The 27,274-nt window shown below is 46.1% G+C and overlaps 1 protein-coding gene across 7 annotated transcripts in view; it reads right to left on the bottom strand.

Annotated features, from left to right (window-relative positions):
- NFIX (nuclear factor I X) overlaps positions 1-27,274 on the bottom strand; it is a 256,837-nt gene that overhangs the window by 10,708 nt on the left and 218,855 nt on the right. For 3 of the 7 annotated variants that reach the window (XM_081845283.1, XM_081845282.1, XM_081845284.1), the window contains 4 exons: positions 20,840-20,962; positions 15,055-15,230; positions 11,339-11,486; positions 7,995-8,089 (listed from right to left, as the gene is read on the bottom strand). In XM_081845283.1, coding sequence (XP_081701409.1) covers positions 7,995-8,089; positions 11,339-11,486; positions 15,055-15,230; positions 20,840-20,962 — 542 coding nt within the window. The remainder of the gene's footprint in view (positions 1-7,994; positions 8,090-11,338; positions 11,487-15,054; positions 15,231-20,839; positions 20,963-27,274) is intronic. The other 4 variants (XM_081845285.1, XM_081845286.1, XM_081845288.1 and 1 more) reach the window with 4 other exon arrangements.

Genomic DNA, 27,274 nt, shown 5'->3' with positions numbered 1-27,274 from the left:
CTTGCTGCTACTCCCAAGGTGCTGCCTACTTTCGTGGAAAACGTGCAGCTCAACGCAAATTTACAGCCCTGCCTGAAGCTGTTCCTTTATCAGCAAGAAATTGTGAGCCAGAATTCAGTGAAACAGCTTTTGCTTCTCCTGCTGTTTGGAAAGACAAAAAGCTTAGCATTGGCCACCAATGCCATGGGATGTTTCCAAGTGCTGCACTAAGAGCGTTTTCCAGCTGTAGCGTTTTATATAGTGCTGTTTTGAACCTTCCCTTGAGAGAAGGTGAGTTCCAGTCCTTTACCCAACCTCACGCACCCTACTCCCACCTGCTAACTTTCTCCTGACAAATGCTGCTTGATCCCTGCCCTTTGCTCTTACTCAAGGATAGGGGACGTAGTGCCCCTTGGTATGTGTTGTTGGACTCCAACTCCCATCAGCCCCAGCCAGTATGACTGATGGTCAAGGATGACAGCAGCTGTGGTCCAGCTACACCTGAAGGGACACAGGTTCCCTGCTGCTGCTAACTGCTGCCCACAGCAACAGCCTCTTCGATGGATGGGAAGGTGAGGAGGTTCAAGTGGGAAGTTCTTCTTTCAACTTCACCCTCCTGTAAATCCCAAAGCCACACATGCTTTCTTCTTCTGGTTGCTAAAGAAGAATTTGATGCGTGTTCTATATTATTATTATTATTATTATTATTATTATTATTATTATTATTAGTTTAGCAGTGGGTGGAACCTCCATGCCTGGCTCCTGATCTATCTGCCACAGACTGAACAGTGCCTGGAAGTTCACAGTTCCCTCCAAGCTGAAAGGTGAGGGGCAGAGATGCAAGCTCTGCATGAAGGCACAATCTGCTCCCTGACAGTGCCAAGTAGGGTGGGGGAAGGTGACACACTGTAGATAGAATCGCCATCTGCGGCACTGAGAGAATACTGAAAGCGCTGTGGAGGAAGGGAGAGGAGGAAAGGAAGGCAGCTCCAAATAACTGGATTCTCTGGAGGAAAACGCAAGCTTTGCGAATGGCCACCAGGAGGGGCTCTGCTACCGCTATTGGGAAGCCCAGGGAGTTCTCCCTTTTTCTAGCCCCCAGCTTCTCTCTGCCTCTCTTGGGCCACTGCCAAATGCTTTCCCTGCCTATTCTGGAACTGTGGAGCTTGCCTACTTCATTGGGCAAAGCTCACCTTTATGCATCTGTTCTTAAAACCGCTTGGAAAAGGAGGCCTCGCTCCGTTTATGAGAATGTGTAGGACAGAAAGAGCAAACTTCCATTTCCTGCAGTTTTCATAGCACTAGCAGAAGCAGGAACTCAGCCTCCTCCCAACTTTCCCAGCCAGTGGTCCGCCTCCCCCTATCGCTGCAAGAGCCAAGCAGGCAATCCACCTTCCTGCAGCACTGCTTTGTCTCCACTCTCCAGACTTCGCTTCATTTCTGGAATTGAGGTCCTTGGTCAATGTGTTTCACCATGTTATTGGGATTTCAATATACCCTACCTGGATCACTTTGGGATAGAGAGGAAAATATGTCTGCTTAACAGAAGGAAGCTTAGGACGTATGCTGAAAGGCCTATAATTGTAACATGCAGCAAAGCAAAATTGTCCGGCTCCAAAACACAGCACTATGTCAACCCACCAACCCCCACTGCCCATTGGGTACCAAACTTGGGTTTCCTGACTTCCAAAGTTTATTTATTTCTACAGGTCACTTCCTGCTCTTTACCAAGGTGCTTTTTAATATTTTTTGTTCTCTCCAGCTCTTTTTGCTTCACACATCCTCTCTCCGTTTGGCCAGTCCATGTTCCTTTCATAAAATAAGATGCCAGCTCTTACACCCAAGTGAATTCATGCCAGCCAACTGCATTGCTTGCCATTACTCATTGTCACAGATTCCAGCCAATCAGGTGCAGATGCACCCCCAGTCTAAATACTCCAACTGGGTGAGGCGTGCTATGATGCTAAATTTTCTAAGCCAATCATAAGGGACTAGGCAAATTACAGCATCAGAAGCAAAACCTGACATCCTCTGGTGGTGGTGGAGAACCAATACAAATTAGAGATTTGGAAACAATCAATCAAACAAAAACAAAAACAACAGCACATCATTTTGCCCGCTCCTGCTTTGTGACTGGCTAGGTTTAAAAATGATGTGCCTAAAAAGCCAATCAGAGTGCTGTGCCTCAGTAACAAGCCAGTCAGGAGTTGTCACTCCACCATGACAACGTCCACTTGGCACTGAGGGATGGATCTGTCTCCATCTGTCCCTTCATGTCAGAGCATCTCTGCTTCCAGATGCCTTGAGCAAGCCCTCTGTAGTCACACGACTGCTCTCTCGAAACTCCATTTCTGACGGCGTATTTGAGCTGCACCTGACCATCCTGCAGCGGCATCTGACTACACCAGCAACAGGGCAAACCTGCAAACCTTAGGGGAGCGCTTATGTGCCACTCATAAATATTGTCTGCCCTGGCAATGAGTGGGCTGCTGTGGCAAGGTATGCCCTGAGTCAGGAGAAGGAACGGCCCTGCGTCATCCTGTCCTACATCACAGAAATTTCCTTGGGTGGTGGCGGCGCAGGAGAAAGTTGGCTCCACTCACCTTTCAACAGCCACCTAATTTTGCCTAGAGCAAAATTCAAAGCAAATTTGGAAGCCTCACCTCAGACAGAGACTCTGGAGGAATTTCAAGTCAAGAGAGTTTCAAAGAAGACCAGCAAAATTTGGGAGTGGGCTTTCATGTATCCCTATGTGAAAAGGTGTATGGATGCATCTAAATTTGGAGCAATGCCTTGCCCATCTCTCCCCAATACAAATAGGGTCCATATAGCCCTGATGCAGGCAGCCAAGTGCAAGCCGGTGGGGTCTATTGTTCTAAATGGAAAAGAGCACATGGGTGAGAGGAGTTAACTCTTTCCTCGCCTTGCTCTACTTCATTGCTTCAAGCCCTTTTCTCTCCAGCCTGGCTTATTTCCAGAGTTGGGTCTGGGTTGGGACAAAAGTGTTTCAAGCAACAGAGCACACGGAGGTATGATGGGGGAGGGATGATTTTGCTTCTCTCACCCCCATGGAACAAATAGATTCCCCTCCCACATTTAACATGTCAATGGGGCAGACACATGCATAAAGAGACATGGCTGACCCACCAGGTCTAGTGTGACTTGGTGGTCCTTTTGTCTTCTTTCTTGAAGATACGTTACAGAAGTAGCCATTTGCCGCCATAATGAAAAAGGACCCTTACACCACAAAGAAGCAGGTGTGATTTTGCAGCTCCTGCCAGCCTCTGAGGGCATCTGGCTGCCATGGGTGTTTTGGCAGCTGCTGGGCGAGGGGGTACCAGGGAAGAGTGCTGCGATGATGCCAGGCCACATAATGCCTTTTGCTAGGCAGTACCTGGGAGATTTGGATTGGCATCAGCCGCATTGCTGTAATCTCTGATTTGGGCCCAGCCAGAGCCCACGAAAGGAGCAGGCAACCAGCTAGAATGGCACTGAGCTCACCAGCCACACCAACGGCAATGTGAGCTAGTTCACCTGTGGCGCTGGCATAGCCTTAGACTTTAAGCCAAGGAGGCAGCAGCCGGGTCAGTGCAAGGTTCAGCGCGCACTGTTGGCACTAAGTGAATGTTTAATAACAATGAAAGCAGTATGACCACAAGCAAAGGTCCGTCACACCTCACGGGACCTGCAGCTGTTCCTATGGGCAACAGCCAGAAGCCACAGCTGAGAGAGGGGGAACTGGCACTCTCCTCCATCTCTCGCTTGCCCAGTGCTATCTGTCTTTCTCTTCCCCTCTTTTGTCCTCCTCCATCTGCCTGAATCCAGAGTTCAGAAAAAGTCACTGGTTACTGTGGTAACACCTGCCCTCCCCCCCAAAATATACTGTAGCTTAGCCAATAGAGCAAGGACTATCTCCCGCCCCCCTCCCACACACAAACAGAAAACACAAAACACACATGGGCACATTAAAGGGCCCTTGGCAAATCTAGGAGCCCACCTGGCAGAGCCTGGGTTGAAAAATACTTCGATGTTTCCCATCCATCTTATGCATGATAGGGCAGAGCAACCCCTCCCCAGCCCCCCTAAAATCCCAGGAGGAGTGAGGGGGGAAATCAAAATGAATCAAAGGGTAGGTGGATGGAGTGGGGGAGTACAGCAGCTATAAAGAAAGTGATAGAAGTGCATTAAAAGAAAGAGAAGTGAGAAAGGGAGTGGGGAGAAAGCAGGGGGGGTGGGGAAATGGAAAATGAAATAAATCCAGAGAGGCAAAGCAGAAAATAAGGAGAAAGCAAGAAGCAGGGAAGTTGCTGGCGGAAGTGGCCCTGCTATTCCTGAGGCCGTGCTGGGCCCTGGTCCAGCCTCGCTCTGGACCATTGTTTCCCTGCCCGGCCCCCCAAGTCCAAGTTCATCTGGGTGTGACATCATGTCTCGTTGCTCGGGGAAACCAGACGGGCCAGACGTGACATTGGTTATGGGATGGGAAGGGGAACAGATCCCATTCCTGCTCTGCTCCAGCTCTTTTGCTCACCGCCAGGGAGCAACGAAGGCTGGGAGGAAGGAAAGGCAGACCAAACCTCAGAGCAATCTTGTGAGAGAGGGCAGGCTGGATCAGTGTGTGTGTGCGCGCGCGCTAAAGCAGGTTTGCTCCAATTCTGCTTCACACAGCCGTTCTCTGCTGCTCTCTACCCTCCATGTCTCCGGCACATTCCCCTCCTTTGCTTTCTGATCATGGTACTGGCAGGGTTGAAACATTCCTAAATAATATGACACACCAGCTTGATCATTTTTTTGCTGCAGAACCAGGGCTCGTTTGTTACCTAGTTGTTATGGGGTATCCTCGCAGATAGCATCTCTGCTGCAGGGAAACCACAACCTCCCAGCAATAAAACTGTTGATAGAAAAAGGTGGTTCCCCTCCCTTCTCCAGCTATCTCCCATATTTCAATTCAGAGTGGCTGGTGGTACTGTGGCTACATGAGTGCAATGGGCAGGATATTATTAGGTCGAGCAATAAACTCATTCGTACTCCCCACCTGCAACATGCCCACTTTGAGAACTTTTCAAAAGGCTTTACTTTTCCACCCTGATGATCAGCATCCTGATTTTGTAGCCTTTCAAAATTTGGTAGGAAAACTGCTGAAACTCTTTCCCCTAGCCTGGTTAGCAACCCCCCATTGTGGAGGGGAAAAGTCCGTTTCCCCCTATTAGTTCTTTCCATGATGGGCACTCCCAGCTCTCCCACACACCTACCAGGGAACATATTGTGCCACTAGCGTTGGATCCAAGTGGTGGCTACTTTAATAACAAGGGGAGCACATTTTCACACATGGGGCTTTGATTGGCTTCGGCTTAAATCCAACACTAGCAATAATGCCTAGTCTGTGAATCCTATTTTGCTTGTATAACACCTATTACCGTGGCACAAATAGGGCAAGACAGGCTCAGAGATACATTTAAAGCCCCGTGTGAGGAACATAGACTCATCAGCCCCTCCACATCTTCCCCCCAAGAGCCTTCTGCCCTGCTGTAGAGAGCAGCTACACGAATCACTATTGGGAACCAAACTCCAGCCCAAGAACAGGAATGGGCAGCAGAGCCTCCAAAGTGCAGCATAGATGCTCTCTGCACAATGGTGTAGTCTGTCCATGAGTGCTACACAACTGGTCCAGACATGGAATCTTCAACACCTCACTGATTCCTCTGAAATGCTGGACATATCCTTTCACTGTTGTCTCCTCCGTAGGCGCCCTCCCTCGAGAGGCGGATTTATTTAGGGGAGCGTGACGGGCTTGGTTGCACTGGATGAAGAGCCTTGGGGGCACCGCAACTAGGATGTAGAATGAGGACTAGAGGTGGGCAAGGGGGGGGGCTCTGAATTTTGGCGTCGCCCAGGGTGCTGCTGCAATTTGAAACCCCAAGGTCTGCCACTGCTCCCTTCTCCACTTCAATACTTTCCACAATAACTGATTGGCTGGTCAGTAAAGTAATTAAGTTGCTCAGATGGCAATGCCACCTCCTAGCTGACTCCAGGCTCCTATGCCTTTATCACTTCCATGGGAGGCATCAAGGAACCAGTCAGATTTTCCTCCCTGCCTTGGAATCCTGCAAGGTTGCTGAGCAGTTCCCCCACCGTGCAAGGAGGGAGAAGCAGCAGCAACCAAAAGGGCAAGAGAAGGGCTTTGTGGCCTAAAAGGAGGTGGCCTTTTTAAAGTAGGGACATGATAATGGGGCAAAGAAGGTCAGTGTGGGCCAGTGTCACAATAACTGGGCTCCTCATGAATTCTTTATTTTACTCTTTTCACTATGCAATCCTCGCCCGCCCCCCGCAAAAAAATATCTCTTATAGATTGTTCTTACTTCCCAATCATGTAAGACTGGGCTCACTGCTGTTTCACATTACAGTGGTACCTCCGGTTGCAGACGGGATCCATTCCGGAGCTCTGGTTGGATCCCAAAGTTTCCGCAACTGGAGGTGCCCATTCTGCGCATGTGTGAGGCATGGTAGAGCACTTCTGCGCATGTGCGCACGGTGAAACCTGGAAAAACACTTCCAGGTTTGCCACGTACGTATCCTGAAGGATATGTAACCAGAGGTGATCGTAAGTAGAGGTACCACTGTACACTTCTGCATAGAAAATATTTCCATGCAGGAAGCAACACAAATAAAGCCTGTATCTCCATCATCACATTCATTTGAATGTTTATGAGGATGAGGAAATGACAACTTGCTGGCACATGTACATGGCTTGCTCACTCAGGTATGCACTCACCACAATTGATGACCTACACCTTTACTGAAACACTTCCAAGTAGAGAAAAAGTATAGATCATCATGAGGAGTGCACGTGTGTCTATTTCACTAAGTGTACATGCCAGTAATTTGCTGTTTCCCAACCTGTGTAGTGACATCTATGTGACAACCTAGATGTGGGTCTTGCATTTTTTCCTGCATGGAAACCTTTTCCAAGTGAAAATGCAATGTGAAGCGGCCCAGAGCTCCATCTCACGGGGTGGTGAGAGAACAAATGTGTAGGCAAGGACTATTATGTGGGAAGCCTTGAGAGACCTGGATGGAGGCCCAAGGCCACCTTATGAACTTCCTGGTTGAGCAAAGTGATATGTGTCTTCTCCACCCAAATCCAACACCCTTTCCACTGAACTACAATCAAACTTGGGAGTCCTGCTTTCAGATTCTGTCTCAGTTGCAGACTTATAAGCCAAAAACACACTCTATTTGAGGGCTCATCCACACCTCCTTTTGTGTTGTGTTTCTAGGCACAAGTCTGGGCTTTGCAAGTCTGTGTCTCAGTGGGTTGTTTTTTTGTCCTGGCACTTTCGCTGGGAAAACCCGTGTTTTACCGGGGAATCGGAAAAAACAGCTATTAAGTTTTCTGTGGGTTGCTGTTTGCTCCAATTGAGCAATAAAGCGCAAGTTTTCTCAGGGAAAGTGCTAGGACAAAAACAAAAAACACTCAGCCACGGACCTGGAAAGCACCGACTTGTGCCTAGAAAGCGCAAAGCAAAGGTAAGTGTGGATGAGTCCTGATCCTCAGTTTCCTGTTTGGAAAACGTAGGCCTGTAACTGATGTTACAGAGTTGGCTGCAAGAGCATCAGATCTAGATAATGCCAAAGGTAATTCTGGCATTGGAAAGGGGCTTGATGACATACCTACCAACTGAACCCTGGAGTCCTGGTGTTCAATTTCATTTTGTATTCTGCCTACTAAACTCTGTGTTATCCCCACCGTTCAAACGAAAGCTGAGAAGACCCACGTGCTAGCTGCCTTTCCTTCTCATTTGTGCTTTTGCTCTATTTACAGGGAGACTTTGGTAGTGGGTGCAATGCATGTTGGAGCAGAAGGGTCTCAGCAGACATGTAGGTGTCTGGCCCTGACCCTCATCCCATCCATCCCTTTAGCAGAACCACGTCCATCAACCCGCCCAACCTCCCCCACACATTGCAAGCTACATTTGAGCTACAGCCACATACAACCCCTGTGAAACTGGCCCCCCTACCTGAGATTGCTGGGGGATGTTTAGAAAGTTGCCGTCCCGGGGTCCGATGCCGACAAACCGGTTGGCAGAGGAGGAGGAGCCTGGCGCTGAGAATGCTGGAGGGGAAAGAGATGTGAGGCCGTTAGGGCCACTGGGAGAGGCTGATGGCATTGATGGTGGTCATGTCAGATGGAGGCCTGCCAGATGAGGTTCAAGACAGAAAAAAATCTAGAGAGAGACTGGGCACAACTCCTCCCACCCTCCCCAGAACAAGATAGCCACCTACAGGTTGTGAGTGCGACCTGCTGTGAAGAGGGACAAAGCTCGCTGCTTGAGAGATGGGGGTTATGGGCACTGACAGATTTGGCCAGCTTGACTGCACACACTACCCAGCAGCTCCCTGAGGGAGCAACTGTTTCTAGAGAGGCCTCAGTGAAGCCACACGTCCCAGCAACCTCTGTGGCATTTCAAGGGATCCTTGGATGCTCCTCTTCGATCAGGCGGTGCAGCCTTGTGTGAGCTTGGCCTGGATTGAGATGGAAGTAAGGGAGACTCTGGCCATCGTTCCACAGCCTTTGTTTCGCTTGAGCATGCTCGCTCTCCCCCTCTCTCTCATGGCCCAACATCTAAATCTCCTGGCCTAGTTTTCCCTTTGACCCTAGAGGTTGCCAGGGCTTCTGAGCTCAAGAGTCCTATTAGCAGCCTGAGACAAGCCTCCTGCCCAATGGCAGGGTGGATGGCATCCCCAAACATGCCCTTGTATGGGTCTGCCAGGAGATGGAGTCCCGTGGTCTGCGTGCCTCCCCTGGGCATAATGCTGTGTGCCAGAAATAACTGAGCTCAGTCCTTTGGTATTTAGTGTGGTGGCAGAGGAGGGCAAAGCTCTCAGGGAGGCTGAGTGAGGGGCAGGGAACAGGCATGGGAGATTCCCCCACCCTAAAGTACAACTCCAGTATGGAAACCAGTCTGGGCCAAACCTTGCTTATGAGATTGCGAGAGGTTCTGCAATTACATGCTAACATGCATGCGCATGCATACGAGAACCCAGTGTGGCATTCGTCTTCATACCCAGCCTCTAACAGCCAATACTCCTGGTTTCCCTAAGAGGGTTTTCTCTGTTGCTCATCTTTGTAGGAGCTTAGCAGGGAGCCAGCAGCTCTTCCTTGGTGAGTTTAAGGCCTGGCTTCCAGCGGTGATTGCAGGAATTGGTAGCAAGAAGAAAAAGGTTTCCCCTGTGCTCCCTTGCCCACAATGTAACACTGGAAGAAGCACCGTGTGTCAACCTCCAGCTACCACATAGAGCTGAGCTGCACCATCAGCAGACTCATGTGGGATATCTGTTGCTGGACTGTAGTGCTTCAGGCTGTGGGTAGAGGGCTGGATATTTTAATGTTCCTCCTCTTCAAATAAATAAATAAACACACACACACACACAAAATGAGAAAGTGAAAAAAAGAAAGATAATGGTTCTGGGCCAGTCTTCTTGCTGACATGCTGATTTTGAACATAAGGGAGGGAGGTGATTGGTGGTGGTTGTTGTTTTTCACATAAGGGAGTATTCAAGCAGTCATTCAATTTAAGGCTCATAACAACAGCAGCAGGAACAACAAGAGACTGTTTAGCCTACTGGTTAGGGTGTTGGACTTTGACCTGTGTGACCTGGGTTCAAATCACTACTCCAGTCATGAAGCTCCCTAGTTGACCTTGGACTAGTCACTCCCCGCTCAGCATTCACCTACCTCACAGGATTGTTGTGAGGATAAAATGGAGAGGGATTTGTGGGTCACCTTGAGCTCATTGGAGGAAAGGAAGGATATAAGTGTAATGAACAATTAATCGAATAAATAAATTCAGTTCCCACGCTTGCAGTCTGACAGGGTTCAGGCCAGCACCAGCACTTTACGCTGAGTCTACTGATGATCATGTGGACTAGCTCTTAGTACCCGGAGGTGCCTGGTCTCAACCTCACAGAGAACCACAGTGCCTCACATACTTCCTGGCTTTTTTGTTTGTTTGGTTTTTTTGTTAGCCCTCCTAAACAATGGGAAAGGCAGCAACCCAGACATACGAGACTAGAGCATCTCCTGCCATGCCTAAAACCTGTTTCCCATCCCTTCGTCACTCACGTCCCCCACCCCCTGCAGCACCACCATCAGTTTAATGGAGAATATGAACAGCGTGGGAGTGAGCAATGCCATGAGCACAGATGTAGAAAAGGAGAAAAAAAAGGAAAAAGGAAAAGAAAGGGAAGGAGAGAAAACAAAAGGAAAATGGAAGTGGTAGCCGATCCTTTCTCCCAAGGGGCCTCACCTAAGCCAAGAAAGTTCGCGAGTCAACTACTTCATAATGGGAGAAGCCGGGGATCCTGGCCCCCCACCCTTCCTCAAATAGGTCTGGTGGGCCCACCACGTCCCCCGAAGATGAGAACAGAACCAGGCATCCTGGCTCACAACCATCGCCACCACCCTGAGTCATATAACACAGCCGCCCTCCTGAAGGTGGGACAGTCAAATGTCTGGGCTCTCATTTCTCACAACACTGGGGACATTCTCAGGGAATCCTAGTTCCCAACTTTGCCTCCGCACCCCTGCAGGCAGACGCTCTCCAGGAAAAAAAGCACAGACCACAACTTAGGGCATGACAGGAAGCTTGCTATGGATCTCAATGGAAGTTGATTTTTCAGGCACCAGATGAACACCTGTAAACACAACCCTCCCTCGTATTATGAAAAGCAAAACACCTAGCAGTAATTCTTCTTCTTCTCAGAATTTAATATGTACAGTTGATTTTCCGTTCCTTAAAAAAAAGAGGAACCAACAAAAAACCCCAAAACCCAACCCTACCCAGGAGCCACCATGACAACCAACAACTTAATGAAGAATAATAATAAAAAAATTAAAGGTGTCGGAGCTTGGCAGCCTACTGCATCTTTAAACGCTGGGGGATGGGATGGAAGGTGGGAGGGATTGATGGCAGCTGGGGGAGGGATCAGATGGGGTGTTTCAACCTTTAAAACAAGTATAAAGCACAAGACTTGATGATGACGACATGGTGCCCCCAAGCCCACCCTTTCACTCTCTCTGCTGCTTGTCCCCCTCTCACCCCTCCACTCGTCTCTCTCTAACGCTCTGCATCCCTTTCTTCTCTGAGGTGCCTCTTCCTTCCGCCTCTGCCACACCTGTGTGCATTCTTCTCTGTTTCTCCTTCTTGGCCCTTCCTCGGCTCCTCTTTCCTCCTGCTCACTACGTCCTTTCTGCCCTGCTCAACCCCTAGCGAAGGGGTTGGTGGTGTGTGAGTGGGTGGGGAAGAGGTGGATTTTTATTTTGCTTCGCTCGGTGGTTTGGGTTACGCTTGGGTCCACTTACAGGGTGACGTTGGTGTCGGCGCTCCGCCCTCTGGGTTAGTGCTGGTGGATTTTGTATCAGGCATTGGAAGGGGCACTGGTCTGGCCACAGGTGGTGGCGGCGGCAGCAAAAATGACCCCGTGACTTTGCCCTGGCCGCTACCGTTAGGCTGCGAACAACATAAATACAGTGATGCGTGAACGAGACAAGGCAACGTTAAAGATGCAGTATCTGCTGCTGGCGGCTCTTAGGGTGTTTTTGTTTGTTTTGTTTTTCAAGAGGGAAGGTCTTTTTCTCCCTCGTCTTCTTTTTTAAAAATCATATTGTGAACTTAAATCTTCCCCTTGCCTCCCTCAAGCTCTCCCTATCTCCTAACTTTCAAGCACATACATTCTCCTTGCTTGCCACAAGAGACTCAGGCAGCCTTAATCTTCATCCAGGGGCTCCCTGTGTTCCTGCTTGACTGGCAGTCTGAACAAGGATTCTTCCACTCTGATGGCAAGGCATTAAAACCACAGTTTTGACTGGAATTATGTCTTACCGCATATCACTGCAAGCTGCGTTGTCAAAGGCTACAGCTCAGTAATTAGCAATTGAATGTGCTCTCCGTTGGGCACCCTGAGGCCTGGCTGGAATGGCATTGTAGCCCTAAGACAGCCCATCAACTAGGGCAGCTTGTGACTCAATATGGCTGCCCAAAGAGAACAACTGTGGTAATATGTGACTTAGTACTGAGAGGATACTTTTTGACTCTCTTTAGCTTTCCGTCTGTAGGCTTTGGATTCTAACTATGTAGGCTTAAAGAACCGTATGTACATTTTGCTCCCAAAGAACCACGAGCTGATAAAATGCCTTCGTGTACATACAAGATTTCTCTTCTCCATCTCAGCAAATGCTAAAAACGTCTCCAAAAATCAAGTATCTGGTCCTTAGAAAATGTCGTGAGATTTTGTAGCAGCCACCTAGGTCCACCTTCTAGATTTGGAACCCGAATCATCTAAATTTTAGCACTAAGCCACAGAAAGAGAAATCTTAGACGCCTTTTAAATAATAAAGAAACCCTGAAATTCAGTTACGTCACAGAGATGGTGAGCTGGGGATACAAGAAAACACCTCATGTATCACAAATCTAATTTCAGCAGCTTTGGAAAAACTGTTTTCCCAGCTCAGTTTTTGCCTGCCATGTGCATGTATCAAGAAGTGAAGGAATGGTGGTTATAGGACCCCATATGTCAAGATTTATGACAAGTCCATGGAAAGAGCATGGAATTCCTGGGTAGGACTTAAATAAAAGAAAAAAGGGCTTTATGTTTTGAAGGTGTGGCATCTGAAGTGATTTTATTGACACCTTACTTTTGTTAACCCTGAAAAGAAACAGCGGCCATTGCTCCCTTCTTCAGCAACCATGGTGAATGGACACCCCTGAATCTCTTCTGCAACCCACCAACTTTATTTCCTTGGATTTCTTGATCTTCCTACACCATCAGATTCTCTAATCTGACTGAGGTCCTAGCAGGATTCAAGGGATGACTATCTTCATTCTGCATGGGTGTCCAATGCTATGTGCTCTCAGTGAAGTAGGAGCCAACATGGGATACAAGGATTATGTAGACCATGAGGATGAGCCATCACAAGCTTTTTCATGGCGATGCCTTGGCTTTCAGTTTTGCCAGTGTTTCTATTGCGTGATCTCTGTGGCAGTTTCACTGCTACTCCAGATGCTCTGGTGAATGGTGGAGACTCTTGGCTAAACCAGAACAGTTAAAACTAACTTGGAAACTATGCTAGGTTTGACCAAAGACAAAGGGTGCTGGGGAACCTTAGAAACTTAGCAACTTGGCTTGGTGTTTTTGCTGCCTTGTGGCAACATGGCTACTCTTCCAAAATATTTCTTGGTAGGCTAAAGGCTCTTTGGAGCTTGTGCCAGCTGGGTTGCTTCCACACTAGCCCTTTATTCTGAAATTGCCATTCTCTGTTCACCTTTTAAAAACAAGGAGTCCACTTAATATTGTTGCCAAATCCTTGCTTCCCAGCACCGTCTGTGAAGCCATCCTGAGTTTTTCAAACCATTTTTAAGATGTAAAAGGTAATTGTAGCACCACTCTTGACAGGCAAGGTGTTACTGATGTGTTTAAGTGTTACTGTGCTTTTAATCAAAAGCTTCTTGTTTGTAGATTCAGTCATTGCTTTGTTTTCAGTGCAGCTGTGGGATAGTAAGGAACTATCCCTTTACTCAGCTTGTTTCCTGTGATGTAGTGTGTGTGTGTGTGTGTGTGTGTGTGTGTGTTACACTACTGATTTACTTGCATTATTTTTTCTTTTCTTTCTGAGGGCAAAATATTGTTATTCTGCTATAAAGCGAAGAAAAGGAGATGGGGGAAATAGAAGGAAACCAGTATTTTAAAGCACACTTACTCTGCAGGAAATAGAAGCTGATTAATTATGGGGCAATTCACCACCAAACAAGAAGTGATAAAATGGGCAAAATATACAAGGATGATACTTTTAATTAGCATTATAGGGGAACATCTGCTCAATGTGACTGACTTGTGCATAAATAGCATTATAGAAGAATCTTGATCATAGGATAGGGCATTGCTGGTTAACATTATAGTATACCATTTGGCAGTTCAGTTTCAATTTCACTTCTAGGAAATGATGGTAAAGCAGAGGTCTAGTATGGAAGCAACTTTGGTCCAATATCTTCATTAAAAGGAGGTTTAAAGATGAAGAACATTTCTCTTCCAATATTCTTCTTAGCCTGCAAAACTTGTACTGGGCTGATGCATTACAGGATGTGGGAGGCAATACTGCATTTCATCGCAATCCTTCCTCACATGCTAGCTCAGAAGGGCTCCCTTTGACTACCTCTGAGGTGAAACTTATCACCTAAAGCATATTCTCTAGTACGAACCAAGTACTTGAGGTACATTTCAAACCTTCGTCTCAGAAGGTCCCACTTTCTGAAGCCCATGGTGCACGGAAAAGTTCCATCTTCTAGGTACATGAATTCTTCTGCCATCTAGCAATTCTGCAAAACCTGACATCTCTGAATCCTGCCACTCTGTAACCTTCACCAATTCCACAGAGGTTCCACATTCTAGCATGTGCTCGGTACAGCCCTCTGGGATCTCCTCCTGTACCACAGAATCCAGAATACTCCAGGTTTTAGAACACTCAAAGCCCTTCAGAAATATATCCTATGAAAAGAGGGTGGCAGATAGGAGAGGGGCAAGAAAATGGGGCAACAGGGGGAAAAGCCTGTCTGGGCCATACAGACATGCACCCTCCCTTTGGAGGTCATGTCCCACACAAGGCGGAATGACAAGCAGAAAAGAAGCCCGTCTTCTGAATAAATTATATTCCTCTTATCCACCCTCCAAAGCAAGCTCCAATATCCTTGGTGCCCTCAGGGCAGTTCTCCCTAGCCTGAACGTTGTAACTTGGAACCCTGTCTATTTTCAGAGGCCAATGTCAGCTGCCAAGAGCAAGCCAGTGTCAGTCAGACCGTTCCTTCGAGAGAAAAAGACCCCGTTTCTTCCAGACCCAGGGGCCTTGGTAATCCTGCCTCCTGTGCTACTGACTTCCATGTGCCCTAGGCAAGCAGGCAGACAGGCAGACAGGCAGAGGGAGGGAGGGAGGGAGACAGAGAGGGGTAGGAGGTGGAGAAGGGTTGTAGGGTGGGGGTTTCTGGTTGGACAGGCCGGCATCCCTGGGCTGAGGTGCATGGCTCTTACCTGCCCGGAGCCCTGGCCTGAGCCGTCCGAGCATACAAACTGCACAAATTCCTTCAGCGAGTCCTGGCCGTGGTGGTGGTGGTAGCGGATGGTCGGGTGTGTGAAGTAGGGGCTGGACTGCTGGATGATGGAGGTTGATGGGAAGTGCAGGGCCGAGGCTGTGGCACGGGGGCTTCCTGGAGAGTGTAAGGACAGATGGACAGAAGCAGAGAGAGAGAGAGAGAGAGAGGGGGGGGGGAAGGGGGGACAGAAAGAGATGTCAGTAACAACCCCATGCCATGCTGCTTCCATTCTACACAGCCCAACTGATGCTTATACCTCAACAGAAACACCCACCCCGACATCCTTGCTATAAGGGGAAGGGGCGCCATTTTGTCTCATTTGTTGGAATCGAGGATTCCCTCAACCCTGGCAGGGTGAGGAAACTGCTCTTTTTTCACAAGAGCACAGGTGGGTGAGAATTTGCAAAGATGTGAAAGCAGATGCAGAGGGATCTGAGCAGGGCATGCCACACACCTGTGTGTGTTACGCATCTTGCGTGTCTTCCACATCCATGCATGTTTACCTATAAGCATGCAATAAGTGTGTGTGTCTGTTTCTCTCTCTCCATATATATACCATACACACATACACACATACACACACACAGCAGCCATCGAGGGGGGGGTACCTTTGCTTATGTGCATGTATCCCCCATCATATTTTGTGACAAGATGTTGAAGTCCTCTGCCTTAAATCTATATTTTTTTACACAATTGTTTTAATCAATGCCACCGCCACCCGTCATCAAAATAAAGTACAAGCACAGGGAGCTACATTTCTAAAATATTCATCTACAATTACCATGCCCTCTCCCATCCTTTTATGCCCTTTATTGTTTCCCCTCCTCCTCCCCGCATCTAATTTAAGATTATTAGCTCATTAGGACAAGGACTTGTCTTATTCCACTTGCATTGCATTGTACATTGGAGGCACTTTACAAATAAATATAATGACAATAACACCTAACTTTCCCCCAAGCACACGAGGGCAAAAGGGCAAGACATATTCCTCTCCTTGGGAATAACTGGGACATTAGTAACTAACAGGGAAATGGGGAAGGGGAGTCAGCAAAGTAACCAGCTGTTGTGGACTGGGGACTGACTCTCCTGTGTGGCTGAAGTTCCTCCTACACACTGATACACAACTAGACAGATGGTGGAACAGGGAATACGGATGATAGCAAGGCAGTTACACAGAATAACTGGCTGCTGGCTGCATTGGGCAGGTAGAATCATGGCAGGAAACTTGTTCTCTGTGGCAGCTAAATGCAAAGGAAGATGGAATGGGCTAAAATGAAAGGTGGCAGGATTAATATTATTTTAAGTTGAGCAAAGAAATTGCAACAAAACTCAGCCAATGAAGGCTGCTCTCAAAGGTGATTAGGGAGCAACATCAATGGAAAAAGCAGCAGCATAAAACTAAGGATCTGTTCATGAGAAATCTCAGCTTAGGGATGCAATTTTTGAAAATCTTGATGTTGAGCTTATCTGCATGAATCTTTTCTAATTCTCGTGTCGCTCCTTGATCACAATGAAAAGTGAGTTAATTCTTTATCAGTTCTGCTAGAAATACAAACTGCATATTATATAATACTGCATATTATATAATAATAATAATAATAATAATAATAATAATAATAATAATAATAATTTTTTATTTATACCCTGCCCTCCCCAGCCAAGGCCGGGCTCAGAGCAGCTTACAAGCAATAATAAAAACAAGATGAATGATTACAACTTAAAAACAAAAATAAAATACAACATTAAAATAATGGAACATTAAAATATTAAAATGTAGCCTCATCGCAGGAGGAGAAGGAAAAGAAAAAAGAAAGAGAGGGAATCAAATTGGCTCCAAGCCAAAGGCCAGGCGGAACAACTCTGTCTTACAGGCCCTGCAGAAAGAAATCAGATCCTGCAGGGCCCTGGTCTCATGAGGCAGAGCGTTCCACCAGGCCAGAGCCAGAGTTGAAAAGGCCCTGGCTCTGGTTGAAGCCAATCTAACTTCCTTAGGGCCTGGGACCACTAGGGTGTTGTTATTTATGGACCTTGAGGCTCTCCGTGGGGCATACCAGGAGAGGTGGTCCCGTAGGTACGAGGGTCCTAGGCCGTGAAGGGCTTTAAAGGTCAAAAGCAGCACCTTAAATCTGACCCTGTACTCCACCGGGAGCCAGTGCAGCTTGAAAAGCACTGGGTGAATATGCTCCCATGGCAGGGACCCCGTGAGGAGCCTCACTGCAGCATTCTGCACCCGCTGGAGTTTCTGGGACAGCTTCAAGGGCAGCCCCGCGTAGAGCGAATTACAGTAGTCAAGCCTGGAGATGACCATCACATGGATCACTGTGGCGGGTCAGGGCGGGAAAGGTAATGCATTAATAATAATGCATTATTATACACATTATTGTATGTATATGTTGTATATACATGTTGCGCGCATATATATATATATATATATATATGTTGTATATATTGCATACATATATGTGTGTATATGTATGCACACACACAAAATTATCCTGCAGAAATGAAGTCCGACTCTTTTATACATATTGTATGCATAATCTACATATTTTTGTGTATAATTGTGCATATAATTATTCAGATGTTAAAAAGCAAAACTACCGAAAATGCACAAGCAGCTCAGTTGCCAGTGGGTGCTTGATGCAAGAGCCAGTCCAAGAGGAGCATGGCTCCATCAGATAAGAAATGCCAAATTCAGTGTCTAAATCTGTTTAAAACAAATTTATCCTCTACTGAGCATTTTGCAGTTCCTGATCAGCAGACAAAACAGCTTCAAAGGGTTGACTGAATAGGACTATGGAAAAGATTTGTCCTGCCACAATACTGAGAGTATCATTACAGCTGGATTGTCCCCTGCAATCTTTTAAAAATACTTCTGGGGATCATATACAATTTAAGCTGCAATCCTATACACACTTACCTGGAAGCAGATTCCACACCAGATTTACTTCTGAGTAGGCATGTATAGGATTGTAATTGTTAGGCAATTACAAGCCAATTTCAAACTTGCCAGTCCTGTGCAATGTGGTTCAGCAAACAGTGGTGGGAGGGATTGGGGGGGGGGGAATGTTCCATCATCTCAGAGGGTGATAACTGCTAGAGAACAAGGCAGGGTGTGCTTATTGGCCAGTTCTCTGCACAGGGAGATTCACCAAACTACATATGTGCTTCACTTCAATCTTCATTGTTATGCAAAAATTATGTGACTGTTTCACCCAACCTTTTCTTTTTCAATGAAATGCTGGGGGAAGGTGTTTTAACTCATTCTCCTCTCATACAGTAGCTGGGGGACATTTTTTATTTGGAAAATGGGATGGGCAGGACATTGTTGCTCAGCTAAACTGGTAGCCCCCCACAGCTGCATTTCATTAAAAGAGAACAACTTGGAAATTCAGTTCCGTACTGGATCCTCTGCATAAAAGGAAGTCTGGCCCTTAGTTTCTGTTGACAACTCATTCCCTGAGTCTTTCCCAAAAAAATTCCATGGACCAATGTTTAATGCATTCTTTGGTTTGTTTGCTTTTTAAAAAATGTATGTTTTGTACTATTTCATAAATTATTTTTATGGCCTTAAAATAATGGGGGTTTTTTTATAAATATTTTGTGTGTGTTGTGTTTGAGTATTTCTGTAAATAGAATCAGTGACTTTCTGCTGCCCGGAAGCTTTTTAAAAGCTATACAGTGGTGCCTCGCAAGACGAAAAGAATCCATTCCGCGATTCTCTTCGTCTAGCGGTTTTTTCGTCTTGCGAAGCAAGCCCATTGACGGATTAGCGGATTAGCGCTATTAGCGGCTTAGCGGCTTTTAGCGGCTTTTAGCGTCTTATCGGCTTAGCGGATAAGCAGATAAGCGGCTTAGCGGCTTAGAAAAAAGGGGGGGGAGGAAAAAAAAGTCGGAAAAACTCGCAAGACATTTTCGTCTTGCGAAGCAAGCCCATAGGAAATTCGTTTTGCGAAGCACCTCCAAAACGGAAAACCCTTTCTTCTAGCGGTTTTTCGTCTTGCGAGGCATTCGTCTTGCGGGGCACCACTGTACTGACAACTTCACACACTGCTGCATTCCTTCGAGTCACTCCTGCATGTTCAGAAGGAGGAGGAAATGTGCTGTCCAGCAGCAACCAGGTCAAAGGCAAGTTCCCGCTCCCCTTGTTCTGAAGTGCTGGTACAGCAACTGCTTCCATGTCGGGATTGAATTTAATCTCAATTTATCTAATCTTGCCCTATTAAGTAAGATGCGCCTCTGGGGTCTGAGAGAAGGAGGGAAAGAGAGAAATCAATCTGGTTATATCACTGCTGCAGTCAGACCATCACCACAGTAATGTTCTACCACCATATCATTTTATGAGTTCACACACAACTGATGGTATGTTTGCAGTAAGACTAAGCCTTGTGCAAAACATCCCCGAAATCCAAGGCAAGATCCAAGGTGTAAAAAGGCAGGCAATTTAAAAATGCCTTAGGGCTGGGTGTGCAGCTTCAGGGTAGTCTACTTAAACCTGCTTACTCTGTTCCTTGCCTGACCACTCCACACTAAGAGGTGCTGTCATCCTATTCCGAATATACCTTCCTCTCTCTACACACATACACACACTACAGTCCTGTGCAACATACACTACGGCACAACTAAACATTACATTACATAAACCCACCATTCAAACACAAATCACAGCACCCTCCTAAAATGCATAAAACATACAAGAGCTTCTACCTGAATTGGTCGTTTCCAATCTTGACAATTCAAAAAAGTTATTCCTACATATATGACCATTCACATGCTAGCAATGAACAGTCTTTATGCTACTCTGCCATCTGCTGTTTTGCATGTTATTGCTGTCATTTTTACTGCATACATTTTATAATTTTTGTTGCGTTACTGTATTTCTATTTTTAATTGTAAAGGCAGCCTGGGAAAGTTTCGCTGAAGGGTGGTGTATAAATAACTAAAGTAAGTAAATAAATAAATTTTGGACGAGAAATTAGTGCGGCAAATCAGTCTCTAAGCAAACACTTAGAATACACTGCAAGTAATTTTTGCTTTGAAAATATAGATTTCTAAGAAAGGTACTGAAAACTTGCCTAAGTCACCTTCCCTTCAGTGGGGCTTACAACTCCACAGCAGTTGTTGTTTTAATCTGGGGGTAGAAAGCTAATTTGCGGGGTGGGGTGGGGTGGGGTGGAGGAAACGCAACATACAAACCTGAGTGTATCTTGATGTGCTACTTTGGTGTCTGTTAGAATTTCATATTTAACACCCCAATGGATGTTCTACATGTGTTTTTCCAGATATTTAAATCTAAACCCAATTAATTCTGGACACTCTTTTTCCATAGGGTTCTCATAGAAGCATACGAAACTGCCGTATGTCAAACCAGAACATCTAGTCCACTACGGTCATCTTTGACTCGATGTTGCCCAAGTCGATCCGGATTAATGGAGCAGGAAAACTTGGTGAAAACCCCATCCCACCAAAATGATCGGTCTTCCAGGATGCATTATACAATCCTCGTGTTAAGCTGCCTCAGCAGCAGAAAGAGAAAGCAAGAAAATGAAAGAACAAAAGAAAGAGAGAGAGAAAGAGAGAGAGAGAGCAGAAGACCATTGCCAGAACCGACATGACTGAGAACTCTGACATGCCCTTTCAGGGAGACAGCTCTGTCCCTTGCCTCCCCACCCTTGCCCACAATCCACCCATTCGCCCCCCTAAGAAAATGGCTTTGTTCTCACCTGGTCTGACTCCTGCTAGGACAGGCAGCGGGTGATGGGTGAAAGCCATTCTCGGGGAGGTGGTGTGGGAGGACAGGGCACTGCAGAAATCCAGCTTCCCTGACTTCTTTAAAGAAGCCGGTCCTGGCAAGGAATCAGGGAGAAAGTGCATGGTTTAACAGATGGAAAGATGGATTAGTATTTAGCCGTGCTCTTTCGTTCACTCTGGTGGACCAGCTCACAGTCTGAATAGGCCCCCTTTGCCAGGATTCAGCTGTTGCAGGTCTATGGGAAAGAGTGTGTGGGCAATGGCTGCTTTGAATTTCTTGTGTCTCTCTCTGCCTGCCAGTGAACAGGTCTATGAAGCAGTTGGCGTGTATGGTACATCTATCCTTCATAAAAGCTACCCGCTCACTGTACAATAACTCCGCTGAAACAGTCAGATTCCACTATGTGTTGCAGAAGTGGTATATGCAAAGACATAGTCATCATATATTATTTCTACAGCACTTAACATGTACTAAGAGCTAAACTTTAATTATCTGTAGAGAGCCTGGAATGACAGCCCAGGGAGCATATGAATTGCTTGCTTGCTGATCCCACTAGATCACCACAATTTTCCTTCCTCTTGAAGAGGGTTGGTTTCCTTCTTTGCCCCCCCCCCCAATTGCTGCAAAACTATCCCTTGTCCTACAGGCACAGCTGAGATGGTTGTGCACCTCGCTTGTGTCACTCTGTGATCTGAGCAATGTGAACTAATCTGTGAAGAGTGTTTATTAGTGCTTTGAAAGACCTTGTTTCAGGGTATTTCCATGCAGGTTTAAAGTTAGATTTATAATGGGAATGAAATTTGCCAGAATTCTCATTTGCATGACAATTGCCCCTCCTCCTCTGAAGGTATGCTCAGAGGTAATTGAAGCCTCACTCTCGCCCTGCAGTTCTGTGAGAGTAATGCCCACAGACCTGCCACTTGGGTGTTATTAGAATTTGTTTGAGAATTGCCTGCAAACCCAGAAATACAAGGATGTTTTAGTAACTCACAAGGGATCTATCTTTTCCAAATGGATCAATTTTCAGAAATGACTCCTGCTGTTTCCCCACTGGTTGCACATGTTGCGATCTTATCCTGATGTATATTTCAGGAGCTCTCAAACCATTTCCCCCTTCCAAAACACCACAGAACCAATTGCATAGTCTGATTGATATGCACACTGCTTCTAAATCAGCCGTTTTTTCAAGGAATGTGCAGACTCAAGCTGCCCTCCTCTGTACCACTCTTAGGGAGAAACAGGATGCTACAGGTGGGAAGCCAGAGAGCAAAGTGCCATCCTTGATGTCCTCAACCCCCAGACTCACAGGCTGTCTCCCTCTCGGGAGATACGTGTGTGGCTGTGCAGGCCCTTAGAAACAAAGCAAAAAGAGGCCACGGAAGCCCAAGGTTCCCCACTCTGCCATTCCACATAGCAGACCTCCTAGTCTGGAAAGGAAGAGAGCCGGAAGGCACATCCTGAATCTTCCCAGCTCAAAGTGATCTTTCAGCACTTGTACATGCTTACCACAGAAATATGATATACCATTCTGGGCAAGGGAAGTGAAATGATTTCATGTCATGAAATCAGTACAAGGAGAACATACAGGCTGTGGGCTGTATCTTGAAATAAGGCTACTTCCTCTGGGACTCAAGTATATGCAGACTGCAGGTTACATTCAGAGAACCACAGAGTACTTTGGGCTAGTCCGGAATCAAGCTTAGTAATTTTTTTAAAAAAATAATGAGTATGTACCCCTTGTTTTTAATAAGAGTTAAGGGCCAAACTACATGAGATGCAAGAGCTCCATGTCAGATTTCCCAGTATCTTAATTTTTGAAACCTGAAAGCTGCTGCCGGGAGCTCCAGTTGTGAGTGGTGCTGTGCAATGAGATTTTTAATCTTTGCCCCGTTTTCCAGATCTAAAGCTGAAACTGGTACTAGCTCTGCAATGGGAAAATAGGGACGACTGGGGGCTTAAAAGTGGATTTGCAAAGTGCAAGGGGTTTTAACAGGTGGGTGCTCTGTCAATCATGTGACGGCATGAGATTGACAAGTGGGCAACCCCACCTGGCTGTCAAACTTGACTCACAGAGCAGATTCTGATAAGGATGTACAAACTGGTCCCCTGTGACTTAACAACAGCAGCAAAATAGGAAGAGATTGTTGAAATGGTAGGGCACTGTTGGAGAAGAAAGGCTCTATATTTTCCAGGAACACACAAGTGCTGAGCAGTTAAAGCTCATGTAGTAAAATCCAGTAAGAACTTGTGGCAGCCACAAACACACATGCACATCTCAATCTAAGTAGCTCTGTTTAAATAGCTGGGTACCGCTATAAAAATGTGTTTGCCAGTGACAGAAACGCAACAGAAACAAGCATACAAAGAAACAAATGAGCAGGTGACACTATTCAGAAAAGACTTCAGCGACTAGAATGTAAATAGACAAAGACAACCCCTAGTATCTATTTTTTTTATTTAAAAACTTGTTTTAAGAAAGCCATGTGAGTAGAAGGCAATTAAAAATAAATAAATACTTGGGGTTCACAAATGTCTGGATTTAAAGGGTGAGACGTGCCATTTCAATAGCAAAAATGCTGAGCAGTTTGGGCAATAAAATCCACAATGTTTCCACTGGCCATTCATGCACGATGCTCCTGCTCTTAAGGTTCCATATATTACCTGTCCTCTCAAGGGCAGCTGTTCAGTGAATAGAATCCTCTCACTGTCTTATTTTTAGCTTAAGTATGTCTTACTTCAATATATACCACTGTCACCAGCACAAGTCTCCCGGTGAATCAAATTCCTTGTCCAACAGGTTGGCATGTTAGCTTGTGCTTATCTTTCCTAGAGGACTAGGTGTCTTAAGCTAACAAATTTATTGTGCTATCAGATTTCATGGACCACAGTCCACTTCAACAGTTGCATATGATGAAGTGAACTGCAGTCCATGAAAGCTTGCCATAATATGTTGGTTGGTCTTTAAGGTGCCATAATACTCCTTGTTCAATTTTCTTAGTAACTATTATTATGTCTCTGATTCCCCCACCCACCCACCCCAAGCCGTGGGAATTATGTGATTTTTTCAGTCAGACAAATAATAGTCAAAGAATAGAGTCGCTTCATGCTTTCTTTCTTTTTGGAACTGCTTTAGCAGAATTACATCCTACATACCAGAGTTTCTCAAATGATGGTATGCAGACCACCGGTGCCCTGTGGAAAGGTGGTGAAATGGTCAGTATCTGTATGTGGCCCATGACTTGTTTTATCTTTTTCAGACAACAGAGACTGAGGCTGATTTGACCTAGGGCTCATAATTTTCACAATAGAACACTGGTGCAGCATACTGTTCCCCCAGTAAAAAAATTACTAGTTAAAGGGGATTTCTTAGATGCCTGGCCTGGGCCAGTTTATTTCATAATATGCTGCTGGCAGTTTTTGATAACAATGTCAACGGGGGCAGAGAAGTTTAGTAAAATGCAAGTTCTGCATGTGCATTCTTTCTTAAACAAAACATATGTTAACTGTTCTGTGGAGACCCCAGCAATTATCCAGTTGTCTGTGGGATTGGAGTTGAGAATGATTGTTGTTTGCTAATAATGAACCAGTTTTCTGAATGTGTATCCTTATGTAGTCAAAACAGCATCAGCCACTGGAGCTCCAGATATTAGCACGCTCCTGGAAATCTCAAAGACTGTGGCAGTAGAAACAACATACAAACAAACATACAAACAAACAACCCATTGAAAAACAGAGGAAGGGGGAATACTCCAATGAGGACTGAACAAAGGACTACAGGACTGTTTGGGGCGGGAGGCACATACCAGAAGTGTGTATGTGGAAATGCAGTATCCTGGAAAACAGCATGGCCATCTGACTAGATTTCTGAACTGGAGCACTCTATGCTGCATCATTTTGTTGCAAGTCCTACTGGAAAAGAATATTGCCCAGACCAAAAAAAGGCTGTTGCTTGGTCTTTGATGCTTCTGCCCTGAGACCACAATTGATCCAGTGGCTCCTTAATAACCACCACAAGCTGTTGTGTCTGCAGCCATCTTTGACTAGAACACCGAGAAATAAATTTGGGTGCGGAGTACTATGCAGTGTCAGAGTTGAGGTTCAGCACTTAGAACTTTACCTCAAATCTCCTACTAATTACCCACTAATTAATTTCCTTGGAGTGTGTGCCTATTCTTGTAGTGCTGTGGGCTGACCCTGAATTTGCTGTCCAGAAGCCTACAGCCATCCAGTAAACAGGGCTGTCAATTACAAAAAACATCCCAATGTGTGTACAACAAGCAAACTGGCGACACACCCTTTGAATGGTGGGAGCTGCTATACTGCCGCTAAGGGAGATGGGCCATGGTTTTCATGTTTGCTGCTGCTTCTGTAATCCAGCACAATCTGGCACTTCAGCAGCAGGCAAGGGGGCCTGGGAGAGAAAAGCCCCCAGCCTGTTATCTCATGCCAGCTGCCTAACACCTGATACCTGAGCACAGGGATGGGGAGGGGGGCTGCCAGCCAGCTGTGAACACCTGTCCCTGTCAGACGGCTGGATGGTCTCTCCAGCTGTTCACACAAGCCCTGCAGCTGCGCTGCTTAATTGGCGATTTGTTGAGATGGCTGGGAACAAAACTCAACAAGACAAAGGAGGAGGGGGGAGAGGAGAGAGAGAAAGAGGGGGAATGCATATGAATACAACCTGTTCCACAGCCTTGAGGCTTCTAAGGGGGAGGAGACACCTTTGGGATCATATCATCTAAGCGCAGCACAGGATGATGTGACAGGATTACAAATGCATAACTAAAAGCCTAATCTAGAGCAGCCCCCAGGTGCAAAGTACATTCACTCCCCACAGTTCCGCTGCACAACCCTATCCTATCGAATGCGCTGCAAACAGAGAGCAGGTGTAGTGCAGAAGGTGCTTGGAGAGCAACTGGCTCAAGAAGACATGTGCCACATGCTGCCTGGGAAGGCAAATGGAAAAAGCGCTCCATACACTTCCTACCCGGACCAGAGGGTAAATTGCTTCTTGACTCCAAATCTGGCAGCCAAACACTGAGAATTAGCAACCCATTTCACTAAGTCTTTGCAGTTGTTGTTTTTGTGTTTCCAAGCAAAGGCCATCTTCTTCAAGGCTCCCTCTCAAAAGAAGACGTGCATCTCCTGTCATTCACTTTCTATTACTAGGCAGGAGTGGACCTGCAGCTCCGACCTCGCCTGGGCCCTCCATAGACCATTTGCTGGCCAATTTTGGACCTGAGTTATGCTTTTCGCAATGTCAAATGCTAGGAATTCTACAAGTGTGAATGTGCTGGTTGGGGCAGGGGTAGATAGATTTTACCAGATAGTGTTCTTTCTTGTTCTTGGAAGCCTCTATGGTAATTTCAGTTAGCTCTCCAAAGATGCAGAGTTGCTTAGTTCCTGCAGCAATTGTGCAATGTCCACAAACTACCTACTTCATAGCTATCTAGTGTATACCCTATAAAATTTTCAGGCAAGAGCATTTCCTCAAATATACACAGCAAGGAGGCCCCCTTTCTGCTAAGACATCTGACTTGTTAGCAAGGTGTGGGTAGCAGGTACCATAAAAATATATGTCTCTTTGTCATTAGCTAAGAATGCTGATAAGCAGATGCCTAATGGGGTCGGATAATTTTTTATTGCTAACATATAAAAGGGATGAAAGAAAGATCAATGGAAAAAGCCAGTGTAAGAGGCGTTTTATTCTGAAACCAATTTCCTTCTTTTCTCCCAGGATATCACAGATTCACAATCATCCCTGCAAATGCTGGACAGGAATTTGAAGAGATGATTGGCGTGGGAAGGAATTTTGTTAGCTAACTGAAGCGGGTATAACCTGCTCACACTAGTCACTCTCACCACAGACAGTCATGAACATTGGCGATACTTCCAAAGCGCATTTCAACTTTGCAAAGAAGTCTGAATTTGTCAATCATTTTTTATTTCCACGTTTCAAAATGGGCAAATGATCTCATTGGGAATGCAGAGAAGAATATCACCAAGCAAGCACACAAATGCCCTAACTAGAGAATGACACGAGTCATGTCAGAAAACTGCTATTTCAAAATGATAGCAAAGGGTTTGTGTGTCAGTCAAGAAAACAGGATACAGACAAAGCATTGCAACCACCTCCTGATTAGCATGAACTGAATTCAGCTCACTCAAGTCTCAGGTGCAGACCGTGTCAAGCTCTGGCATCTGAAGTCCCTTAGTTAGAAAGACTAGGAATTGACAAAGGGCTCTCAAATGAGTTGAACTATGCTCCCCTGCTGGGCTATGGATGTTGATCTCATCCCCCCATCCCTTTTTTCCATCCATTCTATCACATCCATTTAGCGTTTTGGTTTTTAATTATATTCTGCTTCTTGTCTTTTGGTCTCCAAATAGAGAACTCTGCTTCCAC

Source organism: Podarcis erhardii, assembly GCF_964252035.2.
Source record: "Podarcis erhardii genome assembly, chromosome: 17".
In the NCBI taxonomy this organism is placed as follows: domain Eukaryota; kingdom Metazoa; phylum Chordata; class Lepidosauria; order Squamata; family Lacertidae; genus Podarcis; species Podarcis erhardii.
This window is presented reverse-complemented; position numbering and strand designations above follow the sequence as displayed.